At 38.3% G+C, this 19396-nt stretch overlaps 3 protein-coding genes across 3 annotated transcripts; all 3 read right to left on the bottom strand.

Moving 5' to 3' along the window:
- Positions 1-960, bottom strand: LOC125307876 (olfactory receptor 52E8-like). The gene has a single exon (XM_048264010.1). The coding sequence runs from the start codon at positions 958-960 to the stop codon at positions 1-3; it is 960 nt and encodes a 319-aa protein (XP_048119967.1).
- A 7923-nt stretch (positions 961-8883) lies between these two features.
- On the bottom strand, positions 8884-9754 carry LOC125307875 (olfactory receptor 1D2-like). The gene is given in 3 exon segments (XM_048264009.1): positions 8884-9064; positions 9066-9067; positions 9212-9754. Coding segments are annotated over 3 exon segments (726 nt in total).
- A 7921-nt stretch (positions 9755-17675) lies between these two features.
- On the bottom strand, positions 17676-18685 carry LOC125307874 (olfactory receptor 2J2-like). Its single transcript, XM_048264008.1, has 3 exons — positions 18246-18685; positions 17795-17948; positions 17676-17696 (listed from the first exon to the last, which is right to left on the bottom strand). Exons 1-3 carry the CDS (start codon positions 18683-18685, stop codon positions 17676-17678), a joined length of 615 nt encoding a protein of 204 aa, XP_048119965.1.
- Between the last annotated feature and the right edge of the window lie 711 nt (positions 18686-19396).

Below are 19396 nucleotides of genomic sequence, written 5' to 3'. Positions count from 1 at the left end.
TTAGAGCAAATTGACATGATTGCGAACAGTTTTTCTCCAGGCTCTTGAGAACCTTTGTCTTATTTCCTGTGTTTTTAAACCATATATTATTGGATGCAACAATGGTGGAACAAGAATATAATTGATTGAGTTGAGAATGTTGACCTGTCCTGGTAAGTACTCATTGAAGCGGTTATATAGGAGAGAGAACAGTGTTACCAGTGAGAAATTTATAAAAATGATAATGTGTGGAAAGCAGGTTTCAAATGTTTTCTGTCTTGCGTTCCTTGAAGCTTTGAAGCTGAGCATTATAATTTTAACATACGACAACAAAATGAGAACTACTGGCAGGGCTACAATAAGTATAATGTTAACTATACCATATAGGTTGCTAACTTGATGTTTAATGGCTTGACTGTCACCACATGATAACCGGGTAATGGCTAAATTATCACAGTATAACTTATTGATTTTGTATCTGCACAATGTTAGCTGAGAAGATAGGCATATTTGGAAAAACATTAAAGCTGTAGGACTGAAGTTTGCAACAAACAACAGCTGCATTACTTTCTTTGGGGTCATGATGGTATGGTACTGCAAAGGCTTAAATATGGACACAAATCTGTCATAAGCCATCACTGTCAACATGGAGTAGGTGCAAGCTCCATAGGTTATAATGATAAACGTTTGGATGAGACATCCTTCATATGAGATCAGAGGGGTGTTTGTCAATAATATCTTCATAACCATTGGCCAAACAGCAGTACTCCCTATCAGCCCATTTAAGATTAAACTAAATACAAATATATACATAGGCTTGTGTAGGGATGTATCTAGGAAAATCAACAGCATGAGAGTAACATTGGCTAGTACAGTGGCAAGGTATATCAAGATAACAATAGCAAGTAATACATATCTGGCTGAGCCTATGTCCAAATAAACTGTGAAAGTTAAAGTATCCCTGGTGGAGGATTCATTCATATCTGAATATGACACCTGAGAGATATTCAACACAGACCCATTTAAAAGCCAATTTTAGGCACACTGTTTGACATTAGGCATTATTGAAACTTCATCCAGAAATGCTTGTTATGATTTAAATTTTGTGTTAGTTTATAATCTCACAATCTTGTCCTTTTGTGTCTCTAATCATCATCCCCACGAGGTAATGGACTGCACAGACCAGCACAGTTACTGGTGATTTCGGCAATGTCCTCCCACTGAGAGCCTCACTGCTCAGTTCTCCTCCTTTATATTACATTTTGTTTTGTTTGTACTAAAAGGGAAACTCCCCTGTGTACAGATCCGCTCCACATGATCTGGCCAAAGACACACAAAGGTACAGTACATGTGTAATCAATGTTACTGGTGATTAATTGAAGGCACATTATGGAGATGTGTTTTTGTGGGTATAGTGATACAGTGTTTCTAGGGTATGCCAAGTTTTGTAGAATTTCATCCATGGGGGTCTAAAATAAATCAGGTTATGTGTACATTTAGTGACTGTTCACTCATTGGCCTGTAGATGGCGGTGCACACATATACACATGCACACACACACAGACACCCACATACTATCGGTATTAGAACGGCCGATACATAATTACAAATTCAGTAGGATTAAAAGAAAGCCAAAAATATTATTCATCATCATCATGGCTGCATTTCCAGTAAGTAGTCGTTTGTCCACTAGATGGCACATCGTTGCAGTGAGACGTAATTTTGTTGGAAGTTAAAAGTGGGTTGGAAAAACAATTGACGCTTCCTGAAACTTGAGAGAGTACACTCAAGGGCCCTGAGAATAGCCCTGGGTGCCATTAAGACAACTCCCATCAGTGCCCTGCAAGTGGAGGCAGAGGAAACTCCTATTCAGCTGTGTTTTGAAAAATTGGCACTGACCTACTGGGTCAGACTATGTTGCACTGACAGCCCAGCCATGTCAGTGCTCAAAGATTGTTGGGAATATTATAAAGAAGGAAAGGGATTTGGGTGGTCCATTGAAGAGGCTGCAAGCGTGTTTGGTTTAAAAAGCCTTAAGTTTAACTCTGCATTGGCTATGAGTAATGTACCCCCATGGATCCTTCCTGCCCCAGATGTTAACACAGAGCTACTGAAAGTGAAGGAAGACCACCCTAATGATATTGGATTTGCAATACATTGTAAAACTTATTTGAATTCTGCATTTTATGGGTACCTACAGATATTTACAGATGGCTCAAAAAACCCTTAAACTGGCCAGTGTAGTATTGGAATCTATATACCTGAATTCCAAAGGACGTATGGATACCGACTGAATAACTTCTTATCCATATATTCAGTAGAACCAACTGCTATAATTACTGCATTGAGATGGATTGAAGAAGTCAAGCCTTTTAAATCAGTCATCTGCACAGATTCACTCTCAGTATTGCAAAGCTTTATCTCTGGAAATGCAGTAAGAGATGACTTGGTTATTGAAACAAGGCAGCTTTTGGCTCAACTCAGTAATCTGGGGCTCATTGTCCAATTTTGCTGGGTGCCTCAAGGGTAACGAAACCGCAGATAAAGCTGCCAAGGACGCATTAGGCCACCAATGTATCTCAATCCATGTTCCACTAGGAAAAGGGGAAGCTAAATCTTATATTAAGACAGAAATCATGAATACTGTAGGTGGCAGGATAAATGGGAGTCAGACAAAAAGGGCAGGAAATACTTTAATGTGCAACAGCAGGTTGGGGGGAGAAGAATTACTTCAGTGGGGCTTGGAAGAAGGGAGGAAGTTGTATACACAAGGCTGAGATTAGGGCACGCTGACATCAATGCCACATTACATGTGTTGGGCAAAACTGATGGGCTTTGCACTGAATGCCAAGTCAAAGAAGATGTAGAGCACATCCTTTTTCACTGCAGGAAATACACTGACCACAGGTCACACTGGAGAGAACAGGGAGGAGATGATATCCAAAACATATTGAAGGAAAAGGGAATGCAGGGCAATAGAATTAAAGGTCTTATGAGATAGGCTACTTAAATAATGCAGAATTGATGAGCAGAATATAGGCTGTTTCACATTTTTTATTTATTTATTTAATTAATTTAATTATTTATTTATTTATTTATTTTTTTCTTGACATGCCACGACTTGACCTGATCACATCACACACTCCTGTGCAGTAGGTGGAGATATACAATCCTATATCGTGAACCGCCATTAGCCAAAAGAAGAAGAAGAAGAATGGACGCTTCCTACAGGACTGTAGTTTACCGCAGAGAACGTCTAATAAGGATAGGACGATGTTCACATAAAATGTAATTCCCATTTCTTCTTGAAGCCGAAATAAATCTGAGGATGTTTATCGGACATGTTTGGTTTTTACTGCAGATACGTTAATCTTATTTGTAGAAAACTATAAATGCGGTTATAGCAAGCAAATTGATAGCAGCACTGTAATTGTATCTTTCGACTGTCATTTGTTGCACGTGCTACAAAAATCATTCTGTGCAATGGAAGATTTACCAACGCTTAACCAGCTCTGATACAGTTTTGCCTATACATGCGTGAGATTGAGACGCCTGTTTATTTGTTTTAAGTGCGTGCAGGGTGTGAGAGGGGAATCGATGTGCTTTGATGAAATTAAAAAGCATGTGTGTGTGAAGTATCCAAACAATGACACCTTCATTTCATTATGGCTGCTTTAGCAACACACCTTAAGCTACTGTGTAGTGGGTGGGTCCCATTTAGAAGTGGCTACTTCATTCGCGCTTTCCTTGACTCATGGAGCTGCGTGAATTTTATTACAACTTTTTGCCACGATATGGCAGTTTAAGTCCGCTTGATACTGTAAGGCGTAAGCCATTGGTTTCCAAAGGAGATTTTATTTGTGTCGCCAGCATATATTGTCAATTTATGTTGTAAATAGGCCTACCTTATAAGCCTGTAGCTTAGGGAAGCTATCAGCTTTCTATTATGATCTAGTTTGTTAGTTACAGTTTTGTCTTAACTCCCTGATGTATTTTTGCATTTAGAATAGCCAGAGCCCAGCCTGATCTGCCCGCTATTTATTTTTTTGATTTCTTAAAAGATTGAGCTCGGTCTGGTGAAAGCCAGACTAGCCATGGACCTCAGTTACACAATGCAAGGGAACATGAATCACTCTATATTTGCACGAACAATAACGGACAACAGCTCTTAAACTTTGGCCCGTTAAAATGTGTGTGAACAGTCTAGCGACGCATTTCATCAAGGCCCATTTGAACATGTCAGTTATTTGCACCACTGGTTAGATGTTAAACAGCATTTCGTTTCAGACTACTGTTACTTAATTTGTGCATTAACAATAACGTTTCAGACTACTGTTACTTAATTTGTACATTGACAATAAAGTATCACATAAACTAAAGATGACTAAAATCTTATGTAGAAGAAGAAACATTCACAAAAAATCCATCCATCCAAAAATGACCTTTTGTTTTTTATAGCTGTTGAAAACGGCATGGAACTGACAGAGATGTTTTTGTTTATAAATAAATAAATAAATACATACATACATGCATAAATAAATTATGCTGATACCTTTTGCTTTTCCCAAATACAATGTAGCCTACAGGTGTAAGTGACCTTTCATCAATCCAGTTGCAATGGATGAACTGTGATGAACTGCCCTTCTTGTGATTGTTTAGAGATTTTAAAGGTTTTTTTCCAATTTTCCTAAATTCAGGCACCAATCACAACCGTTGAGGCGGGCTTTACATGATGATGATAGAGCACAGAGGTTAAAGTAGTTTTTTCTTAAATATCAAAGATTATAAATATTTGAAGCTGCTATCGCACTGGTTTTAGACAGGGAGCTAGAAGAAAGTTGTCCATACTGCTTCCTTATGTTGGAATGTGTGGAAATGTACAAAAATTGAAGGGATACCTATATGTGATATCTGCAACAGTGGCAGGCAACTGAAAACTGTTTGATATTCTGTTCATGTATGCAGTAGCTTAGGGTGGACCGATGACACACCCCTTAAAACTCTCCCCTTTCTTTCTTTCAATTCAATAAAGGCATTCAAACATGTCTCATTTATTTCTCTCCAGTCATAAGTTTAATTTCAATTTCTCAGCTACTGTTTACCCCCTTCCCCTCTTCTTTGGCTAGTCTACATGTCACACCACAGCTTTCACTGTTTGTATTTTATCTATGTTTTGTCTAATTCCTATCCATTGTTTTATTTGTTATTTCTTGTAGTCCACCTTCCCCCCACCCTTCCTGTTTAATGATTCCCCATTAATCCCTACTGAGGTTGAGACTTTCTATTATTCCTAACCAATCTTTTTTCTATTATGTTAACCCTTCCCTTTCCCTGTTTGTGTATTGCACTGGATTTGAGTTTGTTTTTACATTTTTGTATCATGCTTGGTTTGTTTTGAGCACTTTGACATAATCACTTAAATATCAACCTCAAATAGTCTACACTATTCCCTCACCTAAACTTAATCCTTAACCTAACCCCTCCCAACTCCCTCTTTTCTGCATGAAATATTGAACTTATTATAATTTTATTATTAAATATTATTTAGTTACTACACCTTTACCTTTTTACACACTAGTCTTGGTATCATTATTATGGTTTGTTTAGAACAAGCTTTTCCCTTCTTCAGTTAGCACATTCCCATCTCACTTTCTTACTTATTTTTCCATAGCTGTATCCCAATAGGCCTGTGCACCCAAAGGCTAACCCCTTCCTCTCTTAGAGAAGTATCTTTTCCTCACTTAACCCTAACTTGTCATGACAAGAACTAAATGACAGTTGACAGAAGCGAGTGACAGAACCGTTAAGTCATGACGCATTCATGACGATAGAGGTCTGCGCGGGACTGATTTTTCTGTCCTGCTCCCGCCCGCTCCTGCATTAATGTGTAATTTTTAGTCCTGCTCCCGCCCACATCTGTAACATGATGTCCCGCTCCCGCCCGCTAAAGTCCGCATGCAGGAGGGATAGCCTATTCAGCTTTTCTTTCTGTCTCACGAAAGGAGCACACACACCTGAGAAAGACTCCAGATGTCAGTTTCTTGGTTCTGAATGTAGGCTGAAGTAGGCCTAGTCTGGTTCCCTCTTCCTCTGTCATGCTTTTGATTTTGAGTTTTGACAACTAGTGCAGTGCCCGTTCAAACATGCCATTCCTGAAGAAAACCCGTAGCCCAATTACATGCACCTGCTTTAAAAATAAGATGATGGGGAAACATCATTCCAACTAAGCATTCAATAATGAATACTGAATATTATAATAAATTAGCCTATAATTAATTTGGCATCTAATACATGTGTAACTAGATGTACCGCAGAGCGGTACAAAATATGACCGCCTCCCAGTCCAGCACATTTTTTCCACAAAAATAAGTCACGCTGAAAGGCATATATGATTCTAACTGTCTCACTGAATTGCATTATGCACACTCAATTCTCACTGGTATGCTAGACAACAAGTACCAAAACATGATTAGTTGATAAATTTCACATGTAAAATACATTTTATACCACCCCACCCCCATCTTGCCTGGTCATAATTCTGAGAAATTCTTGAATTGTGTGCGTGCACATGTTTATGTTTGTGTGTGTGTGTGTGTGTGTGTGTGTGTGTGTGTGTGTGTGTGTGTGTGCGTGCGTGTGCTTGTGTGTGTGCCTGTGTATGTGCCTGTGTGTGTGCATGTGCATGCATTGGTACATATGTCTACTGTGTGAGTATGTGTCATACGTATGATTACTGTGAATGTATGTGTGTGCGTGTGTATCTGTTTATGCACATGTGTGCATATGGAATGGGTTAACATGACCCCTGGAAAATTGGTCATCCTAGGCCCTACGGTTCAAAAGATATTCACAGAAAACTGAACATGAACGGAATTCCACGAAACTTGGCGTGCATTCAGAGGGTGTCATAATGATCCTACACTTCCAATTTTGTGCAGTTTTGACCATGTTAGGTCACAGATACCTACGATTACAACACCTCATTTTTACTTTTTTGTTTTTAACTAGGTGGCGCTATACATGAAATGAGTGGTTATGGAATGGGTTCACATGGCCCCTTAAGATCAACATACAAAAAAAGGTGGTCCTCCTAAACCCTCCAGTCCAGAGGAGGGGCTACAGATCAAAACGAAAAACGATGGTTCCATGCTATCCATGTGGGGCTACATGCCCAACAAGTTTCGTGTACCCCGGTCTTTCAGTGTCCCGGGAATCCTTGACAGAAAATTGGAAAAATCGGAAAGCTTCGCTGCGCGGCGGTCATAATAAATTTAGGCATGGCTGCATGTGACATTTCTACAGATCAGAATGACATAAGCCTAACAACTGTTTTGAGTTAAGGCTAAATGTGTATTAAGCTTACTGAATAACAACCAATTTTGTGGAATGATGCATCATTGTTTGAAATTTGCAATGATGTGACTCAAAAACAGTCTTTAGCATAAGTGACATCGCTCAGACTGCCACATGTTGATGTCTAGCTATGTGGCATTAGCCTATCGCTCGTTTCAATTTGGGACCTTGTCGGAATTGTTGTTTGTTTCGCGTAATCATTTTAAGCAAGCAAACTGCATACAGGGAGTCTTTATTGATGAGGTCAGACATGATAATCATCTTGCATCTTAACCCACAAGCGGTTCCCGAGTAATCCGTTTTTTAAATTGCGACTGACTATCATCAAAGTGAGACCTGTCAGTACCATAGACAGTACACGATCCATGGGGTGGAGCTCCCCTGAAACTGGTCCCCTTAGAAACAGTGCAGTGCAGCGATAAACGTCCTACGTAAATAAGCATATTTTGAAATATGCATTCAAAAATCTTCAAAATCGAGAGTGCACGTTTGTGCCACGCGCGAGCCACATACGAAATCTTAGGTCAGTCTGACAAATGGTCAACGAGATATGCGTGCCACAGACACTTCTTGCTTTATAGATATAGCAGCAGGAACAAATTGAACCCACGTAAACGACAATATAGGCTATAGGCCTGCTATCCGTCAGTTATGCTTAAACCCCGTTTTTTAATGCTGCCTAACAGAACATCCAGCTGAACTATAGTTATGAACACTACTTTAATAATTTCCATATTTAATTTTACGCACATATTTCATTTGCGGGAGTGCAGGATCGGTTTGTGCAGTGAATCATCGGTTTGTCTACCGTTGTCCAACTATGGTTGTTTTAGTTACCATTCATAAGCATTGATATGGAACGGTGATTAAACTTTTTTTTACCATCCCATAGGTGTCCCGTTAATCAGAATTAATAGCTCATCCCACCAGCCAATCAGAAAAGAAGATAAGTATTGTAAATTGCAAAAACAATTTGTTCACTTTACTTGACAGTATTGACATAACAGTGACATGACACTGTCATGAACTCTTTTAAACAAGTCATAAACGTTTATGACATACTGCTTCTGTTATTAAGGACATTCATTTTTGTCATAACAAGTTAGGGTTAGGATTAGGTTAGTGGGCTCATGTGTGGTTCATACCTTATGTCGATACTGTCCAACTATTAACTATTTGACATTTTTTTTAGGCAGTTACCATTCATAAGCATGATGATATGGAACTGAGTGAGTATTCAAACCAGGAAAAAAAAACATTTTTTTAGCCCAGACTGATCTACTTCTGGGGGTGTGCCCATTTCTCTGGTTTAATCATGAATAAAAAAAACAGAATACCTTTTGTTCAAAAGCTCTGATACATTTATTAGCCACATTCCCACCAGTAAATAATATTCCAATCAGTAAAAAAAAAATAATCAAAAAGAGCAATAGTAAATTTAAACAATAGTAAAAATATGAGTTCTGGTCAGTGTGTCCATTAATAAAGATGTGTTTGGTGATATAATGGTTCATTCAAAAATCAATCATCCATTTTTTCTAAGATGACATGTCATTTTGTGTTTACAACTTTGACTGTAAGCTTTTCAATTTGGGTTAGGCCATAAATTAATGGGTTCAGTAGAGGAGGAAAAATAAGAAATTGTATAGCCAATGCATTGCGAACACTAACTGGAAGATGTACTGAACCATCCCAGCTGTATAATACATCAAACAATGAAGTGACCATGACACAATATGCATCATGAACTTTGATCACCCTCACTAGATGAAACAATGGTCATAAAAATTAAAATCAAGACTAACTGTAAAAGATAAACCGCAACTGCCATCATACTCCATACCCGGTTGGCTATTGCTCGATAACATCCCAACATTACTATTGAAGGATTGTCACAGAATAGTTTATGGATTCGAGATCCACAAATGGGTAGTCTAGAAGTAAGGAGAATATGTATTAGTGCTGACAAGAGAGGATAAGACCAGGCTAATACAAGCAACTTCAACAAAGCACGTGGAGTCACAATGTTGTGGTATTGCAGTGGTCTGCAAATTGCCACATAGCGGTCATAAGACATCACTGTTAAAACTGTAAATTCACACATGGCAGAGCTGTAAATCACATATGTTTGAATCATGCACCAACTGTAGCTTATCATGTGAATATCAGACTGCAAGTCCAACAAAAGTTTAGGGTAAAAACCAACAGTCCCGTAAAGTCCATTTGCACACAGATGAGAGAGGAAAATGTACATGGGCTCATGGAGGCTTTTATCCACTGTCACAGTAAAGATCAAAGTTAAGTTGAGTATAATAATGAGGATGTAAAGGACAAACACCAACAAGAAGTACAGAGGCTTGTAAACTCCTGAGTCCTGCAGCCCAGAAAGAATAAAGAATTTAAAAGTGGAGATGTTTCCCATAATTTCAGGCATATTTCACATGTATTGTAATGCTACAGCAAATTCTAACATCATAAAGCAGCATTTAAATACATCCACCTACAAACATATACCAAATAAAATATTATATATTAAAGTGTTTTGATTAAAACCATATTCACAATGTTTGAAACTCTATCAGTTACAGCTGTATACTCTGCTATACCTTTTGTTGTTCTGTGAATACAAGCACTACTAGATAGATAGCTCATTTATACCTTAACCTCCACCTTAGGGACCTATATCATGTTTTGATTTCCACAGATGAACACAGTGAAATGCTACAGGAATGAGATATCAAAACGTGTCATCTAAAGTGCCCTCACAGAGAAATGCTACAGGAATGAGATATCTAAACTGCCCTCACAGAGAGGTACGATCAGTGACATTTTAACACCACAGACCTCATCCTCATAGTTATGACAAGTTGCAAACACTACAGCTGGGGTACAATGGGAGTGCAACTGAAGCATTCAGTTCACAGAGCGTATACAACAACAATTAGTTAATTAGACTATAATTGATGGAACTGGGTACACCAGACATGATAGCAGCACACATTTTTGAAAAAATTAGACCAGACCATTAGATCTTAGACCGTTTTTATGAGCACAATGCTTCAGTTCAGCTGTGCGCTTGGTGTAATAAGCAGGTGCAAATGAGCATGTGAGTTTAATGATATGAAGTTCATGTGTCATAGAAACATTATTGTAAATAACCCCATAAGGGTTCTGTATTTAAGAAATGTATATGTTTCTTTCTATTTTGCCTTTATTATAATATTTGTTTAATTATAAGTTTGTGAATGAATATGCCTTTTACTTTTATGTAGTAACAAGGGGTGGACTTTTATTTTGAAATGGGATATCGCGAGTTTTGTTTTATTATCTGAAGATGGGGGATAGCGTAAGGAAAAAGGACTACAGCTCTAAAAGAACGTTTATTAAACAGTAACAATTTAAGGACCCGTATGAGTTTCACATTGTGAAACACCCCAATCACCATCTTCATGTTGTGGATGCTCTCTGTAATCGAGATGTGGGGAAGGATGTGGGGGAAAAGTGTACAACAAAACCTCACAGGGCTGTTCGAAATTGGCCACAGCCCCACTTCTGCTTTGGCAGTTGTGAAACGTGATCTGCTTGTGGAGTACGGAGAAAGGTTTTTGTATACCTCAGCAAACAGGGAGATATGCTCAGTCAGATGTTCCAATATGTCCAAAGGTTGGCATAACATCTGGACACACTTTTAAGATGACTACCACTAGTTGCATTTGTCAAATAAATGTGAAGTGATCAATTGATGGACTCAGTGTTATGCAGGAAGAAATAATTAAATCAAAGGTTAAGCGATAGTATTCTAATGTTCTATGAATGTCTTTTCTAGACTCTTCCCAAGGTGTGTAGGGCAGAGTACGGGGCACAAAATGGGCCTACCATGTTGGTGGCTCTTCAAAATCAAGTGGAAAGATACAACAGCAAGTGTAAGGACTCCTGTGCCCTCATGGAAACATCTTCCAGAGGCACTCCTCTTGTCGTCGTATGCTCTCCCTTGAAGCAGAGGGTGCACCAACAGTGGGTAGCTGTGTTTCATGGACTCTTCAGGGAAGATGGAGAGAGAGAGCAGCATGGTGTTCATCCTCCTGATCCACAGTTGTGCTGGTGGTCAGCCACCTGGCATTCTCCTCTGTCAAGAGACCATCTTTGAGGGTCTGGAGCTCCTAAAGACGATTGCAGGAGAGAAGGTATTGACATATGGCCCGCTACTTAATATGTTTTTATGTGGAAACTCAAATTTGAAACATGGTCCACAAGCAGAGAAAAGCCTACTGTTGATTACTGTTAAGGTACACATCTGTATTGAACCTATACATCTTGTACCAAAACGGTTCGGTACAAATACATGTACCTTTACACCCCTATGGTACATAGATGTGCAGTATGTACTTTAGGTAACCCCCCTGATAATGCCTTAAGAGACATGCTAGTAGTAGTGAGAAACCTAGCACCCTGGGGGTTTTAGCATGACTACTAGCATCTCGAGCCTAAGGTTTGAGTTCTGGTGAGTGCAGGGTTCTAAAGCGTGCATTTGATCCAGGGAGGCTAAACGCAAGTAAACGTAGTTTATCCAACTCTGAAATTTCAGAAATAGAGTTTATCCACCTCTTATTAGAGTTTATCCACCTCTCAAAAGAGTTTATTCACCAATTGCAACTTTGAACATCCAAAAATCACACTGTATTATCTACATTCACAATATGTACACTCATTAATACTCTAGGAACCATTTGATAACACTGGTATTGTTATAAACATTGTTCTGAATGCCTTTTTTGACTATGACTAGAATACTCTGTTCAGCGGGAAGCATGCTTCTGTTTCCCATGTCGGAATATGCCCTTGCCAATGATAAGGATGGTTTTACCATACAAGGTTTTAACAACTGGAAAGCGGCACTTTAGCGTGACAGGGGGTTACAGAAGCAGAAGAATGCATCCTGCCAAAGTCATGTACTGTACAGTACAGGTTGTGGCCACCAGGTCTGAGCACAAATGTAGAGAAGGTTACAGAGGTCATTTCATCTGAAGACGTGCAGATATTGGATTGAGAAAGCCTGAGGCCCTGTCAGCATGCGTAAACAAAATAACTGTTCAGAAGTGGTTTGAGATCTATGAGAGCCTTCTCACAGATTTGGGAATTACTGTAAGGATGTCCAAAGTCACACCGAGAATCTAGATGAGACTGGGGTACCGGCAGTGGCGATTCTAGACATTTTTAACAAGGGTGGCCCTAGTGGGGCACTGATTAATTCAAGGGTGGCATGAGGCAAAACATCCAGATAAACAGAAACAGGCTCAAGATGTTAAATTAGCACAAATACATTAGGAAAACCATGCACCAAACACCATACTCATCAATTGAAGGGCAAAGACCATGCTCTCACATACAATGTATTTGTATTTGAATAAAATGCAAATATAAATAAACAAACATATTAAATCTAAGTTGTCTATTAATGGGTTATGTTGGGCTAAAACAAATTCCATCATGGGGACATTAAAATATATTATATTCTATTATATGGCTATCTATGGCCATCTATTTCTGTAGCTGTTAAAATAGTTTGACCTGCTTTTTTTGTCTGAGCGGGCAAAGAGCTATAACAAAGTCATCCAAAATCAACAAACCCCTCTCAACTAAATGCTTAAAATATTTTTGTATGAAACATGAATTAAATAAACACCAATTAAAGACTAACCTTAATCTAAACATAATGTTACATTCATAATGCTCAATCCCATTTGTTATGCTTCCCCTTCCCCTGACCTACCCCTTCTCCCTCGAAACAGAGTAGCAATACATAGGGGTGAGAATATTCCCCTTGGATATAGAGACCACACCAAAAGTTAATATTTTGTCACTAGCAATAACTTACATCTGTTTTTTGTCAAATACAGTTGCACTTTCAGCTCTGAACAAAACCGTTAAGAATATATTTAACCAAAAGTGGAACGTGCCCAATGTTTCATTTATCCCTCCTGGTCAGGACGAATAAAACAGGCATGGGGGACGAAAGAAACATACAGTTTAGCCTAAGCTACGTAAACTTTCCAAAATTTAAATATTTCACAACAAATCCTTGACTGGTCACCAGAATTCATATCGCTTAGCCTCAGAGTGCGAATTACCCCACCATAATTGGGGGGTACTGCTCCTTCACTTCTTCTATGACCATCATGGTCCACTACCATATCAATCCCCACCGTGATCGCCAAGTGCAACATGTGTTGTGCAACACATACAAGGTCTAAACATGCGACAAACTGATAATCAGTAGGCTACAGAATATCTCATTGTTCTTATATATCCTGTTGTCTCCCTGCGGCCTGTTCACGGTTATATCCTGTGCCTCTCCTGTCTGCTGAGCACCCCTTTCCTTAACACATATGAACAGTGTATAAAACCTAACTGCACCTACACTTTTAATGTAATTGTTTGTAGATCTTAGTGTTAATATTTCCTGCTTACTCTTTTAGCACCAAAAACTGCCTGATGTGTGCCTTTTCCTTTTCCTCATAGTGTCTCAGGGCTCTACAGTGCGCCCATTTAAAATGATGCCGTGCGAGTGCAAAAAAATATTTAGGCGCACTGGTGCGAATGACTTCTAACCATGTCAATGTTTGTCTACAAAATACACTGCAACTTCAAGAAACATTACTGGTGCAAACCATAGAATCACGTCGCGAATGCAGCATAAAAACTACACCTCCCATCAACGTTAGCAACGTTAGTGTTGTGACTCGCTAGTAGTCGCTTCTATCAAATCCAAGAGCGCGCAGGAAAAAGCGGAAAGTTAGACTAGCCAGCCAAGATGCAAAGATTGAAGAAATTAGTTCTTCTATCCACCGAATTCATTGGATATAGGAGGAACAGGATGAGATTCTGAGAATGCAGTGAGAGAAGGAAAGGTAACCTAACATGCCTTTTAGCCCAGTTGACGGCTGCAATATGCAAAATATAGCTGTAGCGAACCGGCACAAAAGTAGCCTCCCGTAATACTCCCATTTTATTCAAAGGTAGAACGCTACTGACAACTCCAGGCTTCCACGCATGCTTGTTTGTTTACACCGAATACAAGCTTAAGTGCAAAACGAAAGTAGGCCTAACGTTTGCCTACTGCCCCCATCAATGCAGATATTTCAAATAAAAACTCAAAGTATAAAACATATATCCTTGATTAGCCTATGTTGGGTTTTGTGGAAGAGGAAATGGACTGTTTTAGTAGTAGTATGCAGTCAGATAGGTCACCATGGGCATATTTGGATTAGCTATAGATGGATTCACAAATAAATAAATTAGCCTACATTTGGTAGGATACTTGATATACAGGCTAAATGCAAATATGGCAATGTATTATATTATTTTACACTAACAAAATGTAGGAAAATAGAACAGACTGAAAATAAAGTAGGCACTGATCTTTAAAATCCTGTTTCCTGTAGCCTAAATGTTGTCAGTCATTCTTAATATTCGCAATTGGTGCACTGGCATGTTTAACTGTTAGCTGCAGTATAATGTTAGATTATTTGTAAGTTAAGTACAGAACTGACTGTGCGCCCAAATTTTTGTCTGTGCTCCTAAATTGTTTAACTTGGGCGCACAAGTGCTCTTGAAAAAAAATGTTAGTGTAGAGCCCTGCTGTCTCTTTGAATAAAATAAAATCCTAGTTTCATTAAGATAGTATCAGGGTTCTCAGATGAAACTACATTCATCAAACTAAAAATATGAAATAATCGAATGTAAAAACAATACCAACCAATTAAAAACAAATTCCAATTCTAGCACATAATATTTAGCCTAGGCTACTTTTATGTTTCCACAGGTTTCTCTGATGTTATAACATATGTAGGCTTAGCTACATCAGACCCTCTTGTGCCCGGTAATATAAAAACACAGGATCTGTGCCAAAGTAATTTCAAAAAGGCACAATAATTTATTCAAGATAAAATGAGAATGGACACCTACAGTAGGCTATGGAGTCTCCTTGGAAATGATAATCGATTTTACCTCACCACAATGTAAAGCTTGATTTATATAGAGAATTAGCCTATCTTGCTAACTAACCTTGGTAACTAAGCGAGGTCCACTTTACTAGCCTCAGTGGGTAAGTAGCAGGTAAGTAGCCAGTAATTCAATGTATGAAGACGTGACATGAGCTATGAAAGAACAAAACACGTTATAAATGAAGGTAGTAAAATCTTCAACAAGCTAGCAACTCACATTTACCCATGCACGTCAGCAGCAAACTGAATTTAGCCTACTGGAGGAATTTAACTAGCGTTTTGTCATGCAATGTTGACACTTGCTTGAAAAGTTGAAGTGGTTCTCTATCTCAGTTGCTTCTAGCGCCACGGTGGTTAAAAATGGTACGGTCCACAATAGGGGTGTCTGAAATCGCTTTACATTAAAATGTTCCTACAGTGAAAATAGGAGTTGACTTGTATTGTAACTGTAATGATATTTTTTCACAATATCAGAAACATTATCTGACCCCCCCAAAACTAATATTTCTGTCTCTTTGGGGGGTATAGTACCCCCCAGTACCCCCTGTGATTCGAACTATGCTTAGCCTAGCCTATGCGATGAGTGTTTATAATTAGTGAGCTTGATGAACAGTAGGCTACAGTAGACCTGCATCACTGTACGAAACAGGGGCGTGCAGAGACCTTTGAAGGGCAGGGGCTCAAATTTAAAAAAGGGCACATGGAACAACATTTTCAGAAAACATGTTAACTTTATGTAAAACTTAATTTTGATGACAACCCAATAGAGAATACATAGGCTAGCATATTTTAATCATGGATAGTAGTTGGACAGTAGCACATTTTAATAATTTTATATTTCTATAGTGGGTGGTGAAAGAGTTGAGTTGAAGGGGGTTAGTGTGTCCCCACCAAAGCTTAGACCAAACGTACGCCCTTGCACGAGAGCACAATTTGAATTGTCTCTGGAGACACTCTGGCAATGAGTAGGCCTAATGATGCACGCTACTTTTACTCCTTGCATCACGAGGAACCAATCAGATCGGTGTATCTGATATAGACGGGCCAGAGGCAATGAATTATTTAAGAATAGATTGTTGCACCATTTATGTTTATGTCTATGTCACTTAAGAAGACGTTTAATGGTAAGAAGTCTAGGCTTAGATTTTGATGCAGCACAGACTAAACCACATGTTCCTTTTCTCTGCTTTTACCTCATAGGCCTAATACAATATAGCCTTCACTTAGCAAGGATAATGGCAAACAATTCTGGCAACGTCTTGTTTTATAACTTGATTGCATCGATCACATTATTATGACCATTAAATGTGTAAGAACTGTAATACCTGGCCAGAACTACAAGGCCCAGAATGCTTAGCGGGCTAGAGAGGAAGTGGCAAAGAAAAAGAGGGAAAGTTAGATTTGGCGTTGTGGCTGGTGAATAAACACGCTTTTCAGTTCGAACTCGTTTGTACGTGAATCTTTATACTACTATCCAGAGAACCTCCTCCTGAACATATCAAGGTTTACAAATGCTTTGCGTGCTAAAATCTGAGGCTGAAGTAGCCTAAACATAATACAGAATGGGAACGTATTGGATATAGTATTCTAAGATGTAAAGTTGTAGTTGTAATTGTTTGAATGTGTCTGATGTTTTTTTTTATAAATTGTAACAGCATTCTTGTTGTTATGGTTATGCTGTTGTTGTTTTTAAATATATTGACAAATACGTTATATTAATTCTTGTTATTTATGTAGTTATGAATTTTCTGACCCTCATTACCAAATAAAATATGTATTCCATTTTTATTATCATTGTGTAGAAGACAACCTACCTTTGTAACCTTTGTAAAGGTTATATTAAGGTGAAAATCTTGCATAGTGTACCTTTAATGAATGAGGCGGAGTTAAAGACCTCCACAACGCAAAGCGGTTTCATTAATTCTGTATATTGGGACACCGATAGTAGGTGATAGTCATGCATTTATAGCACGTGAGGGAAACATGCAGTTTAGTTTATAAAGAAGCCGACATATTCAGTTTGTTGTACTTTCTTTGATTGCTGACTGATATGGACCGGCGAATAAACTTTTTCACCAGATCTACCTCATAGGTGTCCTGATATACAGAAATAATAGCTACCCTCCCAGCCACACAGAAAAAAGTATTTATTTTCTCCAGGGGATAATACATAACAAACTACATCTTAAATATATCAACAAACCACATAATACAAAAAGGTAATTTTATGCCTTCTTATATTCAATGGACAGATAATACAGTTAAATTTGTCAACAATACATTATGTAAGCTCTACATTTTATAATCTCTAAGTGAAGAAACTATATTTATCAGTTGGGGTCACAGTCTGTACTTCAACATCTAATTTCAGAACAAGAGGTCAGGGTTTATCAAACAATTATTAATTATCCATTGTTTCTAAGATAACACATGTGTTTACAACGTTGTCTGCATAGTACTTTTCCACGTATCTGTGGAAGTTGTAGGCCATAAATTATTGGGTTCAGTAGTGGAGGAAAAATCAGAAATTGTATAGACAATGCATTACGTACACCAATTGGAAGATTTCCTGAACCATCCCAGCTGTAAAATACATCAAACAATGCAGTCACACTATATATGACCATGACCACAATATGAGGCACACAAGTTTTACTGAACTTTGCTCTACCCTCACTAGATGATATACAAACATGGACAATATGAGCATAAGAAATTAAAATGAAAACAAACTGTAGAAGATATACTGAAATAACCACCATACTCCATACCCAGTTGGCTATTGCTTGATAACACCCCAACATTAACATTGAAGGATTGTCACAGAATAGTTTATGGATGTGAGATCCACAAATGGGTATTCTAGAAGTCAGTAGAATAACTATTGCTGTTGCCAAAAGATTAGAAGACCAGGCTAATATAAGCAACTTTAACACAGCACGTGGGAACATAATGCTGTGGTATTGCAGTGGTCTGCAAATTGCCACATAGCGGTCGTATGACATCACTGTTAAAACTGTAATTTCACTTAATCCAGAGCTATAAATAACATACGTTTGAATCATGCACCAACTGTGGGCTATTGTGTGAATATCAGATTGCAAGTCCAGCAAAAATTTAGGGTAAAAACCAACAGTCCCGTAAAGTCCATTTGCAGACAGATTGCAGATGAAAATGTACATGGGCTCATGGAGGCTTCTATCCACTGTCACAATAAAGATCAAAGTTAAGTTGACTATAATAATGAGGATGTAAAGGACAAACACCAACAAGAAGTACAGAGGCTTGTAAACTCCTGAGTCCTGCAGCCCAGAAAGAATAAAGAATTTAAAAGTAGAGATGTTTCCCATAATTTCAGGCATATTTCACATGTATTGTAATGCTACAGCACATTTAACATCATGAAGCATTTAAATACATCCACCCACAAACATATACCAAATAAAATATCATATTTAGTATTATACATTAAAGTGTTTTGATTAAAAGTGTATTCACAATGTTTGAACAGGTTACAGCTGATACTCTGGCTACTTTTTGTTATTCTGTGAACACAAGCACTAGATACAGATACTGTCAATAGCTCATTTATACCTTATCCTCCACCTTAGGGACCTATATCATGTTTTGATTTCCACGGATGAACACAGTGAAATGCTACAGGAATGAGATATCAAAACGTGTTATCTAAACTGCCCTCACTGAGAAATGCTACAGGAATGAGATATCTAAACTGCCCTCACAGAGAGGTACAATCAGTGACATTTTATCACCACAGATCTCATCCTCATAGTTATGACAAGTTGTAAACACTACAGCTAGGCTACAATGGGAGTGCAACTGTGCATTCAGTTCACAGAGCGTAACAACAATTAGCTTCGACTATAATTGATGGAACTGGGTACACCAGAAGTGATAGCAGCACACATTCTTGAAAAAATTAGACCAGACCATTAGATCTTAAACTGTTTTATGAACACAATGCTTCAGTTGTGCGCTCGGTGTAATAAGCAGGTGCAAATAAGCATGTGAGTTTAATGATATGAAGTTCATGATGTTAT

This window comes from Alosa alosa, chromosome 15 (genome assembly GCF_017589495.1).
Source record: "Alosa alosa isolate M-15738 ecotype Scorff River chromosome 15, AALO_Geno_1.1, whole genome shotgun sequence".
In the NCBI taxonomy this organism is placed as follows: domain Eukaryota; kingdom Metazoa; phylum Chordata; class Actinopteri; order Clupeiformes; family Clupeidae; genus Alosa; species Alosa alosa.
This window is presented reverse-complemented; position numbering and strand designations above follow the sequence as displayed.